Here is a 21,182-nt window from a genome sequence, read left to right on the forward strand (position 1 = left end):
CTCAGGCTGAATACGACACATACACACCTGTTCCACAATGGAGGGGAATGGCTAGGCTGAGGAGCTGCCACTTCTGCTCCCCCCACAACTCCCAGGACCTGCTGCCTACTTCGTAAGAAGACCTTGACTGATACCCTGCACTTGATGATGATGATAATTTATTAATTATACCCCACCCATCTGGCGGGGTTTCCCCAGCCTCTCTGGGCAGCTTCCAACAAAATATTAAAATACAGTGGTGCCCCGCAAGACGAACGCCTCGCAAGACGGAAAACCCGCTAGACGAAAGGGTTTTCCATTTTGGAGGCGCTTCGCTAAACGAATTTCTCTATGGGGTTGCTTCGCAAGACGAAAAAATCTTGCGAGTTCCCGCGGTTTCCCCCCGCTTTTTTCCTGCTTTTCCTAAGCTGCTAAGCCGCTTAACAGCTGATCCGCTGATAAGCCGCTTCTCAGCTGATCGCTAAAAGCCGCTAGACCGCTAATAGCGCTAATCCGCTAAGCTGTCAATGGGCTTGCTTCGCAAGACGAAAAAACCGCTATACGAAGAGAATCGCGGAACGGATTCTTTTCGTCTTGCGAGGCACCACTGTACGATAGCCCTTCAGATATTAAAAGCTTCCCTAAAGAGGGCTGCCTTCAGATGTCTTCTAAAAGTCTGGTAGTTGTTTTTTCCTTTTACATCTGATGGGAGGGTGTTCCACAGGGCGGGCGCCACTACCGAGAAGGCCCTCTGCCTGGTTGCCTGTAACTTGGCTTCTCGCAGTGAGGGAACCGCCAGAAGGCCCTCGGTGCTGGACCTCAGTGTCCGGGTAGAACGATAGGGGTGGAGACGCTCCTTCAGGTATACTGGACCGAGGCCGTTTAAAGGTCAGCACCAACACTTTGAATTGTGCTCGGAAACGTACTGGGAGCCAATGTAGGTCTTTCAAGACTGGTGTTATGTGGTCTCAGCGGCCGCTCCCAGTCACCAGTCTAGCTGGATTAGTTTCCGAGTCACCTTCAAAGGTAGCCTGACCAAGCAATAAGGCAGTGTTTCTCAAACTTTGGTCCCCAGCTGTTGTTGGACTACAACTCTCATCACCCCTGTGGTTCTGTTAGCTAGGAATGATGGGAGTTGTAGTCCAGCAACTCCAGCCACTGCCCACCTGATTTGACTGGGCAGGAGCCTGTAGGATGTGTAGAAGTTGGTGGAGGATAATGTGCGGCTTGGAATTGTAGAGTTGGAAGGGACCACAAGGGCCATCTAGTCCAGCCCCCTACATTGCAAGAATAAGCAGGTGGCCCTGTATGGGAATTGAACTTGCAATCTTGGTGTTATCAGGCTTGTGGGCTATTGAGCTGCCCAAATGAACCCTGTATTTTGAATCTGCCACAGCAGATGTTTAAAGTGCTTCTTAAGTTCTTCTCGAAAATAAGGTGATGCTTTTGCATAGGAGAAACTCTCGACTGCTTTCTTTCTCTGCATATATTGCAAGTGCTGCATTCTCGTTACTCGCTCCATCTGTCAGAGCATGGCCTGGGGAAGGATGGATAGAAATTTGGCCCCGAGAGGATGTTTCGCTGTAGAAACTTTGCAAAGACACGTGCTGCCTTTCCATAGTAAATATAAATGCAGAAAGCAGCGCCCAACCCCTCCCTGCCCATACTACTGTGTGAAGAAAATCCATGAAACGGGCACAGTCAGATCGTCTGATAAACAGTGACCCATCTGCTGCATTTGAGAAGTGTGTCACACGGCAAATCACGGAGGAGACAGCCAAGCTCAGATGCACAAGCACCTTGTTGGGGACGGTGAGGAATAACATCCTCTCTTTTCTGTGTGTCAGTCACTGCTGTTATGTAATTATCCAGGGAGATTTCTCAAGCCCCCAGCAACTGGAGGCGAAGCTCGTACACCCACACGGTGTATGTTAAAAGTCCTGTGCTCTGAAAAAATCTAGTGAAGTGTTCCTAGAATAATAAGCACCCTGATATTTAGGGTCACTTCTAGCACGAGCGGGATATGCTCTAATCTCTGAGCTCTCGCCTAATGAGGAGCTGCGGTGGTCTGCTTGTTAAAACAAAAGAGATTGAGACTTGCACTGAATGCTCCATTCTCTTGGGGACTCACATCATAATAATAAGAAATAGGGAAGTGGGGGGGGGGAGGTAAGTAATTGCAAGACACTTGTTATTGGTCTTCTCTGCTGCATTCTCTTCTCCAACACCTTTGATTAAAAGGAAGACAAAATATGTATTTTAGGTCCTCTTTGGTCCATGTTCTGGTTGGACTACAGCAATGCACTCTGTGCAGGAATGCAGTTAGTGGGCCAGAATATCACCACCATGCAATGCCACTGCAGAAAGACTTGTAATTGTGCCCCTGAAGGACCAGATGCACAGCCTGGGGGTCATTCTGGACTCAAAGCTGTCCATGGAGGCGCAGGTCAATTCTGTGTCCAGGGCAGCTGTATACCAGCTCCATCTGGTACGCCTCTACCTGCCTGTGCACTGTCTTGCCAGAGCTGTACATGCCCTGGCTATCTTCTGCTTGGACTACTGCAATGCTCTCTATATGGGGCTACCTTTGAAGGTGACCTACAACTAATCTGGAATGCGACTGCCAGTCTGGTGACTGGGAGCGGCTGCCGGGATCATATCACACCAGTCCTGAAAGACCTACGTTGGCTTCCAGTACATTTCCAAGCACAATCAAAGTGCTGGTGCTGACCTTTAAAGTCCTAAACAGCCTCGGCCCTGTATAACTGAAGGAGTGTCTCCACCCCTGTCATCTGGCCCTGATACTGAGCTCTAGCTCTGAGGGCCTTCTGGCGGTTCCCACACTGCAAGAAATGAGGTTACAGGGAACCAAGCAGAGGACCTTCTCGGCTGTGGCACCCTCTCTGTGGAACGCCCTCCCAGCAAATGTCAAGGAGATGAGTAACTAGACAACCCTTAGATGACACCTGAAGGCAGCCCTGTATAGGGAAGCTTTTTAATGTGTAATGTTTTATTATGTTCTTGTATGTGCTGGAAGCCGCTCAGTGTGGTTGGGACATCCCAGCCAGATGGGCAGGGTATAAATAACAACAACAACAACAACAACAACAACAACAACAACAATAATAATAATTTCTGCCAGTTAGTTCCTGGACTGAATTCAGTGCATTAGTGATGGTATGCAAAGCCTTATGCAGCTTGAGACCAGGATACCCAAAAGATCCCCTCACTCCCTACAAACCCAGCTGATCACTGAGGGATGATCACCCAACTGATGCAGGAAAGGGCTGTCTGAAGATACAATCTCCTCAGGGAACCTTTGCTACAGGGAGAGGATTTTTAGTGTGGCGGCACCTGCCCTTTGGGACCTCCCCCCCATTACTTATCAGACAGGCACCATCTTTGTTGCCTTTTCTTGAAGTGTATCGAATACCTTCCTCTTCCAACAAGCCTTTTAACTGGAGATTTCCGTTCCTAGCTTTTAATCTTCATTGGCCTACAGAAATCGTGCTTTCTTCTATTGTTAACTCGCTTTGAGGCGTTTCGTGAGAAGCGATTCATCAATAAAATGAATAAATTATGACCTACCTGCTGCAACAAAAAGAATCCCAGCGCTGAGGATAATGTTGTTCTTGCTGCTATAAATCCTCCCAGCTCCGATGCAGAGCCCTCCCAGCAACAGTAATACTGTGCTTAGAATCGGAAACACGCTAGAGGCCCGGACAATACCTGAGACCCGGGGAGGAGAGAAATGAAAAAGCACAAGAGATGATTTATCAACTTCGTTGTTTCCTTACGGGGAAAAAAGAAGGAAGAAGAATAAGCGCTTTTGTGGCAATTGGAAATGTTAACAGCTATCCCTGTGGACCATTTATTTATAATTAAGATTTATACCCCACCCTTTAAAACGTATTGCCAAGGCAACCAAAGACAATGTATTAAACACACCTTGAAACACTGACTACCTTAAAATGAGCTGCAAATGGCAAATCTGCAAAAGAAGCGTTAGAAATGATGTTGAAAGGATTCACGGAAGACGCATCAACAGAAGTTTAAAAGTCCGATACAGTTTTTGGATAAACATGGTCTTTTGAGGGGAACGACCAGGGTAACAAATAGAGTCTCCACTAGGGCAAATGTGCCTCCCATTTAGTTTTTCTAATGCGCTCTGCCATTTCTGCCGGAAAATTTGGGGTCATTACCATAATCAGCTTTCCAAAGCTGCCTTGTGTGGAAACATATTCTGGCAAGCTACCAGCTAGAGAGGTTATAAAGAATAACCCACAAATTAATGCAGGGAAGAGGCATGAAAAATGTATGAGCAGGGCTACTGACTGTGAGCTGCCACTTGATACATGTGGATGTAGATAATCAAGCTCGCTGACTATATGACAGCTGTCGTGGAATCTCCCTGCACCCTCTCTATTCATCTCCTCCGCAAAAGTTAGAAAGCCAGAACACCTTGGGCTTGAAGATGCAAAAAGAGCATTTGGTGCATGTGCATCTTTTGTGTGTGCCTCATGCTGCTCCAATTCCTTTCTGAACCGTAACTGGGATCACCTGTTCCTCAGTTGTTGCTAGGTCCATACTTACACAGATTCGTTTTGTTCTCTACCGTTTACCATATTTTTCGCTCTATAAGACGCACCAGACCACAAGATGCACCTAGTTTTTGGAGGAGGAAAACAAGAAAAAAAATATTCTGAATCTCAGAAGCCAGAACAGCAAGAGGGATTGCTGCACAGTGAAAGCAGCAATCCCCCTTGCTGTTCTGGCTTCTGGGATAGCTGTGCAGCCTGCATTCGCTCCATAAGACGCACACACATTTCCCCTTACAGTGGTGCCCCGCAAGACGAATGCCTCGCAAGACGAAAAACCCGCTAGACGAAAGGGTTTTCCGTTTTTCGAGGCGCTTCGCAAGACGAATTTCCCTATGGGCTTGCTTCGCAAGATGAAAACGTCTTGCGAGTCTTGCAATTTTTTTTGCTTTTTTCTCCCTTTTTCTAAGCCGCTAATAGCCGCTTAGCCGCTAAGTCGCTAATAGTCGCTAAGCCGCTAATAGCGCTAATCCGCTAAGCCGCTAATAGGGTTGCTTCGCAAGACGAAAAAACCGCTAGACGAAGAGAATTGCGGAACGGATTCTTTTTGTCTTGCGAGGCACCATTGTACTTTTTAGGAGGGAAAAAGTGAGTCTTATAGAGCAAAAATTACGATAATTCTATCCAGTCTCTTATTTTGGTGTTTTATTTTTAAGGCCAGATCCTTTCTGCCTCAGTGAACAGAACAAATGCCCTGATTTTCCAGGGGCAGCCCTGGAATTATGAAAGCCGTCCTGGCTTCGGATTTGATCCCGCAATGCCCCTATTTTCCCTGCCAGTGTTGCCTCTGCTGAGCTTGGGAAAAGGGATGACCTGGTGCTGCGAGGGAAGATCCTCACTGCCTCTCCTTGGCCACTGCTGCTGGTCTCCTCCCTTGGCTACTAGAGAGCGGGCGAACAGCAGCAAAGGCTGCTGAGGCCCAGCCCCACATGACACGCTGGCTCTGAGGGGCAGGATCGCCCTTGGCAGGAAGAAAGGAGGAGTGGAGCATAAGGAGTCTTGATTTAAAAAAAAAATGCTTTGTGCATTCGCATTGAATATTGACCCTTTCTATTTGTCAGGACAGTGGAGGGCATGTGTGCTGTGTCCCGTTGGTGAAATGGTGGTGGCACTTGCCCTTCTTTTGATAGGAAATTGCTCTGTGGTGGCAGCAGGGGAGGTGGGACCACAAAGAATGGGAGGTTGAGGGGGATCGGTTGCAGGGGAGTGAGAAATGTCCCTGTGGCTTAGGGCCCTCGTATTTATGGGACCGCCTCTCCTGGTATGCCCTGCAGAGGACCTTAAGGTCCATGAATAGTTAGAGGTCCCGGGCCCTAAGGAAGTCAGATTATCCTCCACCAGGGCCAGGGCCTTCTCAGTGATGGCTCCAACCTGGTGGAATGCTTTGTCCCATGAGACCAGGGCCCTGCAGGATTTAACTTCCTACTGCAGGGCCTGTAAGACAGAGCTATTCCGCCTGGCTTTCAATTTGAACTTAGCCTGATCTTTTATTCCCCTTTCTTCCCTTCCCCTCCCCTTTTTATGAAGATTACTCACTCTGGGATCCCACAGCTAATTCTTCCTTGGTCTCCTCACTGGCCCAAATAGGAATAATTTAGCCAGCTAGCCCTGGTGATCATCTGATGTTTATTGGATGGATTTCCCCCCAAATTGATTTTTTTGAATTCTGAATTTATTGTTATTCACGTTTTATACTGTATTTTATGCTATTTTTGTTGCATCAATTAAGTGTTTTGAATTTGTTGTTAGCCACCTTAAGCCCGGTTTTCTGAACTGGGAAGGGCGGGGTATAAATAAAATTATTATTATTATTATTATTATTATTATTATTATTATTATTATTATCATCATCATCATCATCATCATCATCATCATCATCATCATCTGAGGCATGTTGGAGGGCATGGAAGCATGAGGATGGTGTGTGTATGTGTGTTTGGAGGCATTTTGGTGCACTCTGGCACTTGTCATGGTCTTCTGTGTGCCAGAAGCAGTTTAGTCATGCTGGCCACATGACCCCAGAAAACTGTCTGCGGAAGCGGACAAATGCCGTCTCCCTCAGCCTGAAAAGCGAGATGTGCGCCACAGCCCATAATCGCTTTTGACTGTCATGGGGTCCTTTACCTGCTCAAAGGCTGAAAGCAAAAGGAACTGGAGATGACCAAAGAGGAGGCAAAGAAAGGCAAAGAAAGAGGGAGGGAGAATGAGAATGCCTTTGTGAGAGAGAGGAAGCGAGAGAGAATGAATTGCAGTGAGGATTCATGATACGGGAAAAGGTGGCAGAGGGCAAGACAGCATCCTTTGAAGGATGAGAGAAAATATATCTCAAGCCTAGGAATGGGACCATAACAAGAGGGATCAATACTCCTGAGGATATGCTGCCGCTTTTTCACAGCGTTCTTTTGGGTGGCTTTTACCATGGGGCAATTGGAGTCTTGTTGTCTATTATTCTAAAGGGCAAGCTGTACTTACCCCGGTAAATGCTCACTGGTTTTCAGGGGAAGTACATCAGTGGAAGATGCACAACTACCCGGAGGCTAAGCCACACTCACATCTTGGCTCTGCAATGGGGGAGGAAATGTATTGGGCACACAAGGCCCAAGGGTACCATAAAATGGCTGAAAATGGCCTTGGGCTAGTTTGGCTACAGGGCTATTTTATGCCTCAATCGTTATGTAGAAAGATGGCAACTGCTGTGTGTGATAATACCAATGATAATTCTGTTGACCCTGTGGTAGCAACACAGTGAGATATGCATGTTAAGGAATATCATAGATATTTAGTTACACCTGTCATGGCGAGGGACACAGAGGCTGAAATCTACAAAGGGCCACCAGAATTAAGATTCCACAGGTGATATATTTTCTAAATACAGCATGGCTATATTTAAATATAGTAAATGGTCAAACATCCTAAGAGGAAGCAGCCCGGTGATCCGCTGTACATTAGTTTTGTGTCTGAATATTGCATTATAATCAGGTCGTCTGTCAACCAGAGAACCCTTAGGGCTCATATTCATGACCCAAAGCAAATACCCTATGTGTCGCTTGCATAAATAGATTAACAGTGGTGGAGATTTCATTTGAAACAAGTCTGTTGGCTGCGGTTTTCTTATCACCCAGTGGTATTAGACAATTGCATTGGCTGGGGTAAACCTTCCTACGGATAGTGTGAGAGAGACACCATTGCTTTTTGCTACTAATAACTGTTGGGATGCTCAACCATGTTTAATATTCCCGTCATATCGAAATTGTCCTGAAGGATGGAGTTAAGGGCCCCCGAAGTATTATAACGGCTGTCAAAACGTTTGTGCAAGAGATGGAAATCAGAATTGTGAGCCTCCGGGCAATCCTGTTTAACTATTTTAATCTTTGTGCAGCACCTGGAGGTTTTAGGTACTTAATAAATATAATAATAGTAGTAATTGCTTTCTGGTTGTGACTCTGCGTGCGGCACATACATAATTACGAGAAAAATAAAGTCCAGGATGCAACAGGAGTGTGTCCAAGTACCAGGAGTGAGTGGGGACAAAGGATTTGTGAGCGCTGATGCAAAATTCTGAACCCCGATCCTGACTGAATCTTATAGTAATTCAATCTTTTGAGTCTGTCTACAGCAGCTCACAAGTAACTGAGATGTGTGGCACTGACATGTTTCTCCTTACTGGTAATAAAACGTCAAAACATCAGAATATGTAAAGAGAGCCCTTCCTCCTCCATTCCTCCTTCTTGCAAACATTTTAGAATCACTTATTCATTATGCCTCTTGGGAAGAGGGTACAGAAACATGGAGCTGTGTTCCTGTTCTGCAAGCAACCCATAACTCCTGCAGTTTAAATGCTCCAGTTTTCCATGGGGATGATGAGGGCCACAACCACAACTGGGGTTCCCCATCCTGGTTTGCAGTTCTTGCTTGTGTGCGCATGGGATGTGTGTATTGCATATTACCGGCTAACATCTTCTAAAAACAGCTGCAGGGCAGATATTTTGGTATGTATCGATGGCCAATGACATGGTGTGTGTGTGTGCAAATCACACTCCAGTAAATGTCCCAGTAAAGCTTATGGTGTACATTACACATCTGTGGCAAAATGTGGCAGCTGCACATTCCACTCTGCTTCCAGGCTACAACGGAAAGGCAAGATTAGCGATCAAGGCTTGCTAAGGTAGCTCTTTAAAGTCGGTGATAGGCTGGGCACAATTGAAAGAAGATTGTTTTCAGTGTAGCTGCACCTGCTGTATACCACAAAGAAGCAATTGGCCTCGGTCTCCATGATGTCCAGTATCATCACTTCTACTCAGGCTCCTTCAGATATCACGCTGCAGTCTAATAAGCACAGTGCAACATTGCAATAACGTTGGCCGAATCTTTCTGCAGGCAAGGGAACGGAGAGCCATTTGCTTGGAAACAAACCCATCACCAGATGTATTTTGGGCACGAAAATATCTTCCTTACGCTCCTGTGCACATATGAACCACAGCTCCACCTGCCACTGGTGGTTTTATTTAGCTAGAAGCATTGATTGATTTTTGCTTAAGATTTTATTGATTTGTTAACCCCAAAAAAGTGCCAAGAAAGAAAGCAAAGAATCAGATTTTTAAACCACAAAGGGTCAGCGCCTGGAAGAATAAAAATGCAAAGAAACAGGACAGCTCCAAATGGATAGTAAAGTATTAACTCATAGAAACAATCATTTTACAAATAATATGGATTTACAAAAACGAAAGAATGTTCCACCTGTGCATTATTCCAGCATTATTGATGGATTTTGACACGGCATTTAATTGCAGTTGTCCCCAGTTGTTTGAGTTACTCAATGCAATATAGGCTGGATCTACACTCAGGGAAAACCCCACTATAAATAAGTCATGAATTAAACCATTATAACAAAAGGGGGGGCACCTCTTTGTAAAACTGCGTAGACAAAGTTTTGTGCTCTACGGCACCATCTGCTGTAGCATGCTTATAATGCAGTTATAGCGTTGTAGCATGGTTAATGTAGCTGAGTCCACAGATAAAAATTGGTTAAAACTAGAAAATCAGAATTCAGTTATACTGCCCGCTGCAATAAAATAAGTGAAGTTCAGCGAGGAGCGGGGCTATTTGACCTCAGCTGGAAGGGAGTTCCATAAACCTGAACAGCTATGACTCATGCAAACCTGAACAGCTATGACTGAGCCGTGGGGGGGGGGAATCCCCAACAGTGACTCCCCCAAATACCTCAGTGATCCGGCAGGGATGTAATGAGTCAGGTGGTCCTTAAAGTATCCTGGACCCAAATTGTTAAGGACCTTGTAAACTAATACAAGAAATAGTAAATGGAAAACTGCGTCAAGGCCTTTACATAGCAATTTTGTGCTCTGGATGCAAGTGCCTAGTGCCAGGTCTGACATTATAAGGAGACTGAAATCCACTGATCAGTGTCCAGGGCAGGCATAGGCAAACTCGGTCCTCCAGATGTTTTGGGACTACAACTCCCATCATCCCTAGCTAACAGGACCAGTGGTCAGGGATGATGGGAATTGTAGCCTCAAAACAGTGGTCAGGGATGATGGGAATTGTAGCCTCAAAACATCTGGAGGGCCGAGTTTGCCTATGCCTGGTCTAGGGCCAATAGGAGCTCTTTTCCCATCACAAATAGACAAGTCCATGGGGCGGGAGCATTCTGATTCTCTGCCCCACAACATGGTCGCCTTCCCTCATTTAGCTTTTCAGTGTATAAAAAGTAAAGATCGATTGTATGCGGCATAGGTTTAAGTATGTGAGACAGATGTCATACCCAGTTTGGTCCTCAGAGATAATAGCGGAATGACTATGCTGTAGAAAATAATAATTTCATAAAACTGTACTTTGATTATTCGGTTTTCGTTTTAATATATGGCCTAGCTAAACTAAAAGGACCTGCTCCTGCCTTTTTGCAGTACAGAACTAGCTGCTTTTAGGTACTGTGCATAGTGAATGTCCGTTCCACTACACCGAAGAGAATAAACTGTTAGAATCTATGGTGGCCATTGTGTGCCCGAAAAGAGAATCAGCTAGGCGTTGCAGTTGTGATTCATCTTGAATTGCTTTGTAGATAGATGAAGGAGGACGTTGGAAGACTTTTAACAAACAGGAAAATTAGTCTCTTAATGCCTCTTATCTTACCATGTTTAAGCTTTCTGAAGAAACGACCACCTTTCTCTAGCATATATCAAAATTTGATAGCTTTTTGCTCCTATTACTAAAATTAAAAATTACTCTCAGCTGACCTGGTATTAGCTTGACTTGAGCCTATGGTTTGTAGGAAAGGAAAGTGTTCTCCCATTGCGCAACATGTGCACTATATCAATTGGCATGGAAAAGGGAGAATATTAGAGTTAGGGAATCTCTAATTTTCTAAACGTATTTCCCCCCTCTTTTAAAAGAATAATCTTTTTGGTTGTACTTAAGTGGCAGTTCTTACTGCAGTTATTGAATGGAACATGTGGAACTTAAGCAGGCAGGAGAGTTTGTTCTTTTTCTGCTTTAAACTTCAGTTTTTGTCCTATCCTTTCATCTTGAATTCGGAAGAGTGATTTGAAAGCATAATGAAAGCACATGGTTCTGTTTTGCAGCATTCATAAGGACTAGTGGCCCAAGGCCAAACTGGTTGCTGATCTGTGTGCTATATGTCTCTTCACCTCAATATCCTCAATTTTACGACACAGCATGTGATTCCCTTCATATCATTGCCCATACACTTATATCCTCAGATCCAAGCAAGACAGAAAATGACCATTATATGTTTTTTTGTTAATTAGCATCTTACTCTCATTATTAAACTTGAATTAGAAGGGAACAAATAAACAGGACTGCATTTCACCATTCACACAAGTTTAAGCAGCTAAGGAGATGGAATAGATTATTTGGCAACTGTCCTAACTTGGACACACAATTAGAGTTGTACCAATTTATCTGAACATCTTTCAGTTTCATTGTTTATTCTCCCCCTCCTCCTAAGCGCTTTTGGTGCTCTCTTGGGGCATTGGTATTATGGGAGCTGTAACTATCGTATACAATTAGCTTAAAAAATGACATCTGCTATCAACTGTTAAGTGCCACTTCCTTTCCTCCTACCTTATGCATAAAAAGTCGAGCTTCTAGGGTGTTGTGGAATGTTCACAAACATTCTAACTTCTCCAGCAGAAGTTGTTGGTGACAGAATGCTGAAAAAATATTTAACAAATCTGTGCGGGAAGCAAAAAATCAGCTTGGCCCGGGAAATAACTTGCCGTGTGGAAGCAAGGATTTGAGGGAAAGAAGGATGGTGGGAGCAGAAACTTGGAAGGAAATAGTAGGCGCAAAGAATGCTACTATGAACTCAGGGAGATATTTCAGGGAAGGGGGAAATTTCATACAAGGGCAGGAGGGAAATCTGGGGACCAGACTAAACAGACAACATTATGTGAGGAGAGACAGAGGTAGTAGTGATGGGTGAATGATGCATATTGTTCTAAATCTGTTGGCATCCATCTGTCTCGAGAAACAATGGAGTGCACCTCCAGGTGTGAAGCCCTAAGTGACCTCCCTGGGGCGCAAGCCTGGGCAGTGTTTATGGAGCTCCTGGGCTACCCAGATGACAAGACGTCCCTCTTGGCCTCACTCCAAAGGAAAGCAGAGCAATACGTTTGGCACCAGCTTGGCTGCAGGAGTTTCTGGAAGGAGACATATCAGACAGCATCCAACCATCTTAGGGACTCCACTCTGGATTTGTGTAGGTTTACTTCTTAGCCTTTTCTTTACCTGAAGATGTGCCACAACACAGAGGAGATTTAGGGCCTGTTTTCCTTCTCCTAGATGACCTACCTTCCCAGGTTGACGAGCCCCATTTGCCCCTTGTTATGTACTGAATTGAATAGGATCCAAACTGCAGCAGTCTGATTGGTCCTAGAACAATAGGATCCAAAAGGCAGCAGTCTGATTGGTCTTAGAACAATGCAGCAGTATGATTGGTTGGCAGGAACCACCCAATCATGCTCCAGATAGAAGTGAATCCACAACCTGATTGGCTTACAGTAGAATTCCAGAATTAGCCAATCATGTGCAGCCCATTGTGTAAATAATGTATATAAAGCAGATACTTTGAGGGGACTCTTATTCATCCCTCCTCACCACTATGAGCTGAATAAAGAGCATGAAATCACTTTGCGACTCTGAGTATATTTCACCCCTTGTTTAAAAGTAGCCAGGCAAATATTTGGTCGCATGTTTCCAAGTTATTAAAGGGATGCGGGTGGCGCTGTGGGTTAAACCACAGAGCCTAGGACTTGCCGATCAGAAGGTCGGCGGTTCGAATCCCTGCGACGGGGTGAGCTCCTGTTGCTCGGTCCCTGCTCCTGCCAACCAAGCAGTTCGAAAGCACGTCAAAGTGCAAGTAGATAAATAGGTTCCGGTGGGAAGGTAAACGGCATTTCCGTGTGCTGCTCTGGTTCGCCAGAAGCGGCTTAGTCATGCTGGCCACATGACCCGGAAGCTGTACACCGGCTCCCTCGGCCAATAAAGCGAGATGAGCGCCGCAACCCCAGAGTCGGCCATGACTGGACCTAATGGTCAGGGGTCCCTTTACCTTTACTCCAAGTTATTGAAATCCTATTCCCATTCAGTGCTGCGGGCATCTGGGAAAAGTCCAACAACTTAGGTTTGTTCCTTTATGCATTTTCAGTGTATAAAACTGATTTAAGATGGAGTTAGAATGGCAATGATTAAGATGCTGGATATTTTACTTACGGAGAAGGTATTCAGAGCTGTCATGATCATAATCATTGTCTTCAGGGAAGTGGTTAATTCGAAAACAGTGTCCTTTATATATCCCTGGAAAACACAAGAAAAACACAAAAGAAACAGATTGGAGCTTGCTTGGAAGAGGCCTGCCTCATGCCTGCCCTGCCCCCTGCGAAACAAACCAAGGGGAGTTAAAGCTTGCATAAAATGGTTCCTGTAAGGCTGGGATCTTGGGCTGAATTAGTCCATCATGACACCTACATATTCCACGGGGGAAGGGAGGATGCAATTTCTGAGAGTAGCTCTGTCTTTTTCATCCAGATCTAGTTCTGCTTTCACATTTCCTTTCCTTTCCTTTCCTTTTTATGCTCCTGCTTTCACATTGTTAACTGCATCACTTTGATTTGCATGACTAGGGAGAGAGGGGAAGTTGAATTCAGTTCACATTTAAATGCAAAGTTACAGGATCTGCATTTTCCAAAGCAATATGGGAACCCAAGGATCGGCAACCTTTGAATTTAGCGTAAAGCATGCAAAAAATAAATAAATGCATATATTAGTGAAAACAACATACAAAAACATGTTACATAAGGGTGAAAGGCTTTGTGAAACTGTACCTTAGGCAAGATTGCATACCAAAATGCTGCTGAATTTTCAGGAGGCCTTTATAAAACAAAACAAAACTGATGTAGAAATGTGGAGAGGCGAACTTAAGGCTGGAAGAATGAAAGAACCCCAAAAGTGACCTGTTCACCCTCCCCATTGCATGCCAACAGCCATAGGGGTGGGCGATACTTTCCCCCTACACTATGGTACTATGGAAAGTTGTCTCTCCCAAGTTGCGCAGAGACATGTTTCATGTGTCTTTCTGCAAGACTGCAGCCTCCTTTGTGTATTACAGTGGTACCTCAGGTTACATACGCTTCAGGTTACATACACTTCAGGTTACAGACTCTGTTAACCCAGAAATATTACCTCAGGTTAAGAACTTTGCTTCAGGATGAGAACAGAAATCGTGCTCTGGTGGCACGGCGGCAGCAGGAGGCCCCTTTAGCTAAAGTGGTGCTTCAGGTTAAGAACTGTTTCAGGTTAAGAACGGACCTCCGGAACGAATTAATTACTTAACCTGAGGTACCACTGTATATATGAAATCGAGTCCCTGGCCATAGGCCCTGCCCCTGCCTGACACCAAGACACTCCTGCCTGCTAGCCACACTCTCTTGATATCCACATGTTTAGTATGGACATCTGCAAAAGGGATATGTAGGCCCAGGTCTATGCACATGACAGGTGTACAGGTGTGCCACAAGCCTGGGACCCTGAGGGGCTGGAGCCCAAAGGAGGATGCCACCTTAGGGGCACAGCTAGCAGCACCTGCTTCCTTCCTACTTATGGAGCCCCTTCAGTGCACCTCTTCCCATCTTTTGTCCTCCATCACCCATCAGCAAAATCATGTCAGAAAAAGGAGAGGTGTCATGGGAGAGGACACGAAGCACAGTTCGCAGAGGAGAGAGAGAGAGAGAGAGAGAGAGAGAGAGAGAGAGAGAAGGCAACATTTTGCTGCTACCCACTCAGGTCCCTCCATCAACCATCTACCACCCCCCCATGAGTATACAATTCCTGGACCTTAAAAAAGGACCAAAGCATAGGACCCCTGGGGGGGGGGAGGAAGATACAAAGAGGGGAAACAAAGAGAAGGAGGGGGGAGAGGAAGAGGAAGAGGAAGAGGAAGAAGAAGAAGAAGAAGAAGAAGAAGAAGAAGAAGAATTTTTTTATTTATACCCCACCCTTTCCAGTTCAAAAACCGGGCTCAGGGCTGCTAACAACAAATTTAAAACACTTAATTGTAAAAGCAGCATAAATTGCAGTATAAAAACATGAATAACAATAAAATTCAAAGTTCAGAAATCAATTTAGGGGAAATAAGCATTAGATAATCACCGGGGCTAGCTGGCTGAATTAGTCCTACTTGGGCCAGTGAGGAGGCCAGGGGAGAATTAGCTGTGGGGTCTCAGAGTGGGTAATCTTCATAAAAGGGGAGGGGGAGGGAAGAGAAGGGAAATAAAAGATCAGGCTGAATTCAAATTAAAGGCCAGAAGAAAGAAACGAGAAGAAGAAAGGAAAGAGAGAGAAAAAAGGGTGGGGGGAAATAAAGAGACAAAAGAAAAGAAACCTTTAAAAAAGATAAAAGGACTTCCAATTTTCCATCTGTTGGTTACAACCCCCCCCCCAAAAAAACAACAACACTATTTAAGACATTCAGTCCATGATAACGTCCATCTTCTCCACTTTCTGCTACGGTCTTCAGAGTCCTTATCCACCTTCCCACCATAATCTTGTGCTACAATTGTGCATTTTCAGCTCGTAACAAAGCAGACCTCCTTTGGGCAGCTCTCCTCCTTGCTGATCTCATGCGGAGGAAGACTGCTCCTTTCCCGCTGTTATTTAAGATGGGCTCTAATTTAAGCGTCTAGGTTTGGGTGCCAGTTTTGTGAGACTCTGTCAGAAGACATTTAATGCTGTCATTACAACGTAAGCCATGCGCCAGGTGATTCAAGCTGTCCATAGAACGTGCTGTGAACAAATTGGAAGCATCGCATGGCGGCTTTAAATATCGTAGGTGGTCAGGGTGAAGGCAGCTGCCAGAGGTGGAAAGGAGAAGGAGAGAGAACATCAGGAGGCAAAACACACATTGATTTGGTCCTGAGGCTCTCAAAGCAGGCAGTTGCTGCGTAGCGCAGGAAATTAAGCTTTCTTGAGGAAAAATACACAGAGGATAAGTGGTTGCCATCAGCCAGTTGCTGTCTGGCACCCTGTGAGTTGTGAAACTTACTCAAGTGCCTGTCCACATGCTGCTTATCTGCACATGTTGTGTCTTTGAGGCCTAGCTTTACAAAGTAGCATTTTACCAGAAAGTTTCACCTCACGCGGTGAAACAGGAGGCTCCGCCCCTTCCTTGGATGCCTATGGAGCAACTGCGAGGCGACTGGAAGCCATTTTCAATTAACTGCAGTTAGCACTGAGTCCAAACCCTAAACTGTGGTTAATTATAACTATGGTTTATTGAAAGGCATCTTCATAAGCAATGTTTTGCAGCTGGCTTTTTTCGGTAAACCACAGTTCAGAATGAACACAATTTAGGAAAGCGTCTGATGAGCCTGAGGCTTGTTCATGTAACTATAAACTGTAGGTCTTTATCATGTCTAAATGCAGGGCTGTCTTAAGCATATGTGGTGCCAGGGTGCAAATATCCGCAAATATCCCTTGGTTGTCCAGTCCCAGGAGTGCAGGAGGGCGGAGCTGGCTGGCTGCCTCAGCGTCTTGCTGGCTTGGTCGCCCCCAAACTTGCAGCACAGCAGAAGAGCCCATCGCGGTGCTCCGACCGACGGGTGGGCTCTTCCCCGGACTCAACTCTCGGGCCCTGGACTCTCAGCCTGGCACCCTGAGAGCCTGGCGCCCGGGTGCCCCGCACCCCTAGTGCCTATGGGTAAGATGGCCCTGTCTAAATGGAGCCCCTGGCACTTTCTTGCAATTACAGAGTTGGATTGAAATATTTAAGCACCTTGGATTGATTCCTATGGCTTTGCAAGCAGAAGGCACCTCACACAATCAATGTTTTATTGAACTCAATATCTTCCCTATCTGCAGCTCCTAGGAGAGATGCCCTCATAGAGCCTATCCAGAGAATTGGGAGTCCACCTGAACAGTGTGGGCTGTCTTGTTGGGGCTGAATGAGAGGGGGAATATCCCCTGAAATCAGGTGAAGGAATCTTGCAGCTGCAGAGCTCTGCTTGTACAGGATTTTCCTACCTAATTTCAGGCGATTTCCCCTTCTCATTGCAAGCCACATAACAATACAGTCCACACCATTCAGGAAGACCGTCTCCAACCTACTGGAGGAGCTTCTCAAGGAGTGGGAGAGGGAGGAGGGCAATAGAAAATTTGGTTGGGCAAGCTGCCTTCTACTCTTGCAGTCATTAGATTTCTGCTAATTTTCTTTCTGTTGTTATGTCAGATACCGTACAAGCTGAAGCTTAAAACTGAGCATGTGCCTTCATTCTGGTGATTCACCAAGAAGGCTAACTTGAAAGAGGTCTCGCTTATGTGGATGCAAAAATGCTGGGATTCCTTTGCATCTGATCCTCACGAGACAAGATATACAGCCCTGTGCTGTTACAAGCTTGTTTGCTGCTCCCCTGGTTAACCCGTCCCTTGGGCTCTGAGATTAGTGGGTTGATCAATCGGTGCTGAAGGAAGAGGGCTTGCAGACAGTGTACGGTGGTGCCTCGCAAGACGAAATTAATTCGTTCCGCGAGTTGCTTCGTCTTGCGATTTTTTCATCTTGCGGAGCGCAGATTCCCCGGGTGTTAACGGCTTTAAGAAAAAGGAAGCAAACCCGCAAGACGTTTTCGTCTTGCAAAGCAAGCCCATAGGGAAATTCGTCTTGCGAAGCACCTCGAAAAACGGAAAACCCTTTCGTCTAGTGAGTTTTTCGTCTTGCGAGGCATTCGTCTTGCGGGGCACCACTGTACATGTGCAGCCTGCAGATGCTGGTGACATGATTGTGGAAATCGTCAGGGGGTGAACAGAGCACAGCAGTGAGAAGAACGACAAGTGTTTGGGAGTTACAGACAATGTCTGTTCTTGATGTGTTTGTCATTCTAATATTTGACTGAGGGCAGGATTTGAGGCTGACGCTTCCCATTTTGATTGGAGAGGTGACCAGAAACATGCAAGGCAACCTTTTGGCTCCTTCCTAAGATGCTGGAATTCTTCCCAATTCCCTGACCGCTGGCAGCAGTGACTGCCATTGTGATGGCCAACAGCCTTTTCTCCTTAGTGCCAAAGAAAGGTACTGGGTGGCAGCTGTTGTTAAAGACACATGGGGCTTGCAGTGGCACAAAACATTGCTAATTATTATTATTATTATTATTATTACTAATTTATAGCCCCACTCATTTGGCTGGGTTTCCCCAGCCACTCTTGGTGGTTCCCAACAGAATATTAAAAACACAATAAAACATCAAATATTAAAAACTTCCTTAAACTTGTCTGCCTTCAGATGTCTTCTAAAAGTCAGATACAGTAGTTGTTTATTTCCTTGACATCTGATGGGAGGGCGCCACTACCGAGAAGGCCCTCTGCCTGGTTCCCTGTAACCTCACTTCTCGCAATTAGGGAACCGCCAGAAGGCCCTCGGCGCTGGATCTCAGTCTGAACGATGGGGGTGGAGACACCCCTTCAGGTATACTGAGCTGAGGCTGTTTAGGGCTTTAAAGGTCAGCACCAACACTTAGAATTTTTATATATTTTATTTATTGCTTATGGGTCTGAATTAGGATGAGACCTTCTGAAAGATATATTATTCATTTTCCTAGTGGGTGGCCTTTGCTTCTTCTCTGAAGCATGAAGCTCCATGTGAAACAAGGTATCTGCTACTATGTGTTGGTTTTTTTGCCTAATTAAAATGAAGCAGACTGCCACCAGGTAGCAATAGAAAATATACTGGCAGACACCAGATTCAACATTATGAGTCTTTGCTGCTTTCAGTGGTTCGTTCCCTCTGGAGTAACAAATCTCTTGCATACACATGGTGGCTTGCATATAATAGCCCCTCCAGGCACAGTTTACACAATGAAAAAGTATATGGCAATTTTGTTTAGCTTAATCGTGTTTTTTTAATGCTTCCTATCTGATCTGAGACTTTGTGGTTGTTGTTTTTTTTGTTAGGACTAAAGTTTTTTTGTGGCTGTTCCATTCATCAAAAATACCAACATTTAAGCAAGTGCTACAGCAATATGTGGGAATTGGACAAACCGATTTGAATCTGTCAATCACAGTTTATCTGGTTCCCATTTTTTCCATTCTTACATCTGATTCATCACATTTCTGCATCAGTTTGTGATTTTTTAATTTAAGTCCTCCTGAAAATTCATCAGCATTTTAGTGTGAATTCCCCCCTCTAACAAATTTTGTATGTAATTCCCCCTAACATAATGCAGTTCATATTTATGAACATATGCATTTTGGTATACAGTCCCCCCCATCTTTCTTTTTTCCAAAAAAATAAATAAAAAAAAATAGTTATGGTTTTCAGTTATATACATTTCAATAGTTTTACAGTCATTTTAACATTTCAAAACTCGACTTCCTTCCTCCTCTTTCTGTGGTTCCTTAAGTTTATTTTATCATTTTCTGCATATTCTAAATTAACTCAACTTATTCATCTACTTTACTCATCTACTTTAATTGTTTACTCTTATGAAACTGGAGGTTACTACAATAACCCTGTCAATGTCCTTATCTGTTTACAATTTATTTGTGCATATTCAGTAAACCATTTCCATTCTTTTATTAAAAAAATTGTTATCTTGATTTCTTATTTTTCCAGCAAGTCTTGCCATTTCTGCATAGTCCATAAGTTTCTGTATCCATTCTTCTGTCGCTGGGACTATTTCTTTCAATTTTGGGGCAAATAACATTCTTGCCGCTGTAGTTGCATACATGAATAAATTTCTATACTGTTTAGGTAGTTTTATCCCTATAATTCCTAGAAAAAAAGCTTCTGGGTTTTTTGTTTTTTTGTTTTACAAATGTTATTTTAAACATCTCTTTCAATTCATTATATTTTGGTATAGTTTTTGGTTGGAGAACTGTATCGCAAGAAATCCTGAGAAGTGTGAATTTCAAAGCTGTTTTTCAGTTCACACATTGTTTCAGGAAGCCGTAATTAGGTCGATTCACATTAAAAGGCAAAACAGATTGAATTTCCTCCCCATTCATAATGTTATGTAATGCTTTTTCATAACATTACCAAAGCAACACTTACCTGTCACAAAGCATTGTATTATTATTTTTTCGACTACACAAAGGTTCTGCTAGGTCAGTTAATGTGTCTAGCAACTCCTAAAACTAACCCTCAGTATTTCTACCTCATCATTTCTCTGAAAAAGCATACCATTCTCCAACCAATTTAGCTTATATTGTCTGTGTACATGTAAACACACACCTGCACAAATACCCCTTTGTGCAGAAAACCCTTCTGCTGTTAGATTGTAGAGGTGGCATAATATTTCCACGCTGTCCTGAGCTCATACGCAGCCATGCATATTAGTTCCGTAAACCGATTGATGAAAGTTGAAAACTGTAAAGTCTTATTATGACTAAAAACAAACTTCTAGCCTTACGGAAATCAAACTCATTCCTGGTGAAAGCAAAAACTGTTTACACACCCTCTCCTAAAAGTGCATCAAACACAACTTCAAATTAATCCTGAATGATGGATTTATTTGACAGGTCAGAGCTGCAATAAAATATTGCAGCACCAAGAGTTGGTTGTGCCCTGCTCCAGAATAGACAATTCAATTTCCTCCCCCCCCCCCCTTGGTTTCCTAGCCTTCTGAGGTCACTTGCTGCTTGCTAGAATGTTTGTGGGTTTCCCACTCTTTAAAACAAACCATTCTCCTGCAATTCTTGATATTTCCCTGAACCTTCCAATACATCCCTCATGTTCGGACAGTGCTATTGGGCTGCATACACACCAACTACCTCTGAATATTAGAAATAAGAGGGAATTATGCCTTTGTCTAAAGGGACACGGGTGGCGCTGTGGGTTAAACCACAGAGCCTAGGACTTGCTGATCATAAGGTTGGCGGTTCGAATCCCCGCGATGGCGTGAGCTCCTGTTGCTCGGTCCCTGCTCCTGCCAACCTAGCAGTTCGAAAGCACGTCAAAGTGCAAGTAGATAAATAGGTACCGCTCCAGCGGGAAGGTAAACAGCGTTTCCGTGCGCTGCTCTGGTTCGCCAGAAAGCGGCATAGTCATGCTGGCCACATGACCTGGAAGCTGTACGCCGGCTCCCT

At 44.6% G+C, this 21,182-nt stretch overlaps 1 protein-coding gene across 1 annotated transcript in view; it reads right to left on the reverse strand.

Moving 5' to 3' along the window:
* CACNG4 (calcium voltage-gated channel auxiliary subunit gamma 4) overlaps positions 1–21,182 on the reverse strand; it is a 90,913-nt gene that overhangs the window by 4,287 nt on the left and 65,444 nt on the right. Inside the window, exons 2-3 of the mRNA XM_081849904.1 lie at positions 13,326–13,409; positions 3,568–3,708 (exon numbers count right to left, since the gene is read on the reverse strand). Of these exons, the coding sequence (XP_081706030.1) occupies positions 3,568–3,708; positions 13,326–13,409 (225 nt within the window). The remainder of the gene's footprint in view (positions 1–3,567; positions 3,709–13,325; positions 13,410–21,182) is intronic.

Source organism: Podarcis erhardii (genome assembly GCF_964252035.2).
Source record: "Podarcis erhardii genome assembly, chromosome: 2".
In the NCBI taxonomy this organism is placed as follows: Eukaryota; Metazoa; Chordata; class Lepidosauria; order Squamata; family Lacertidae; genus Podarcis; species Podarcis erhardii.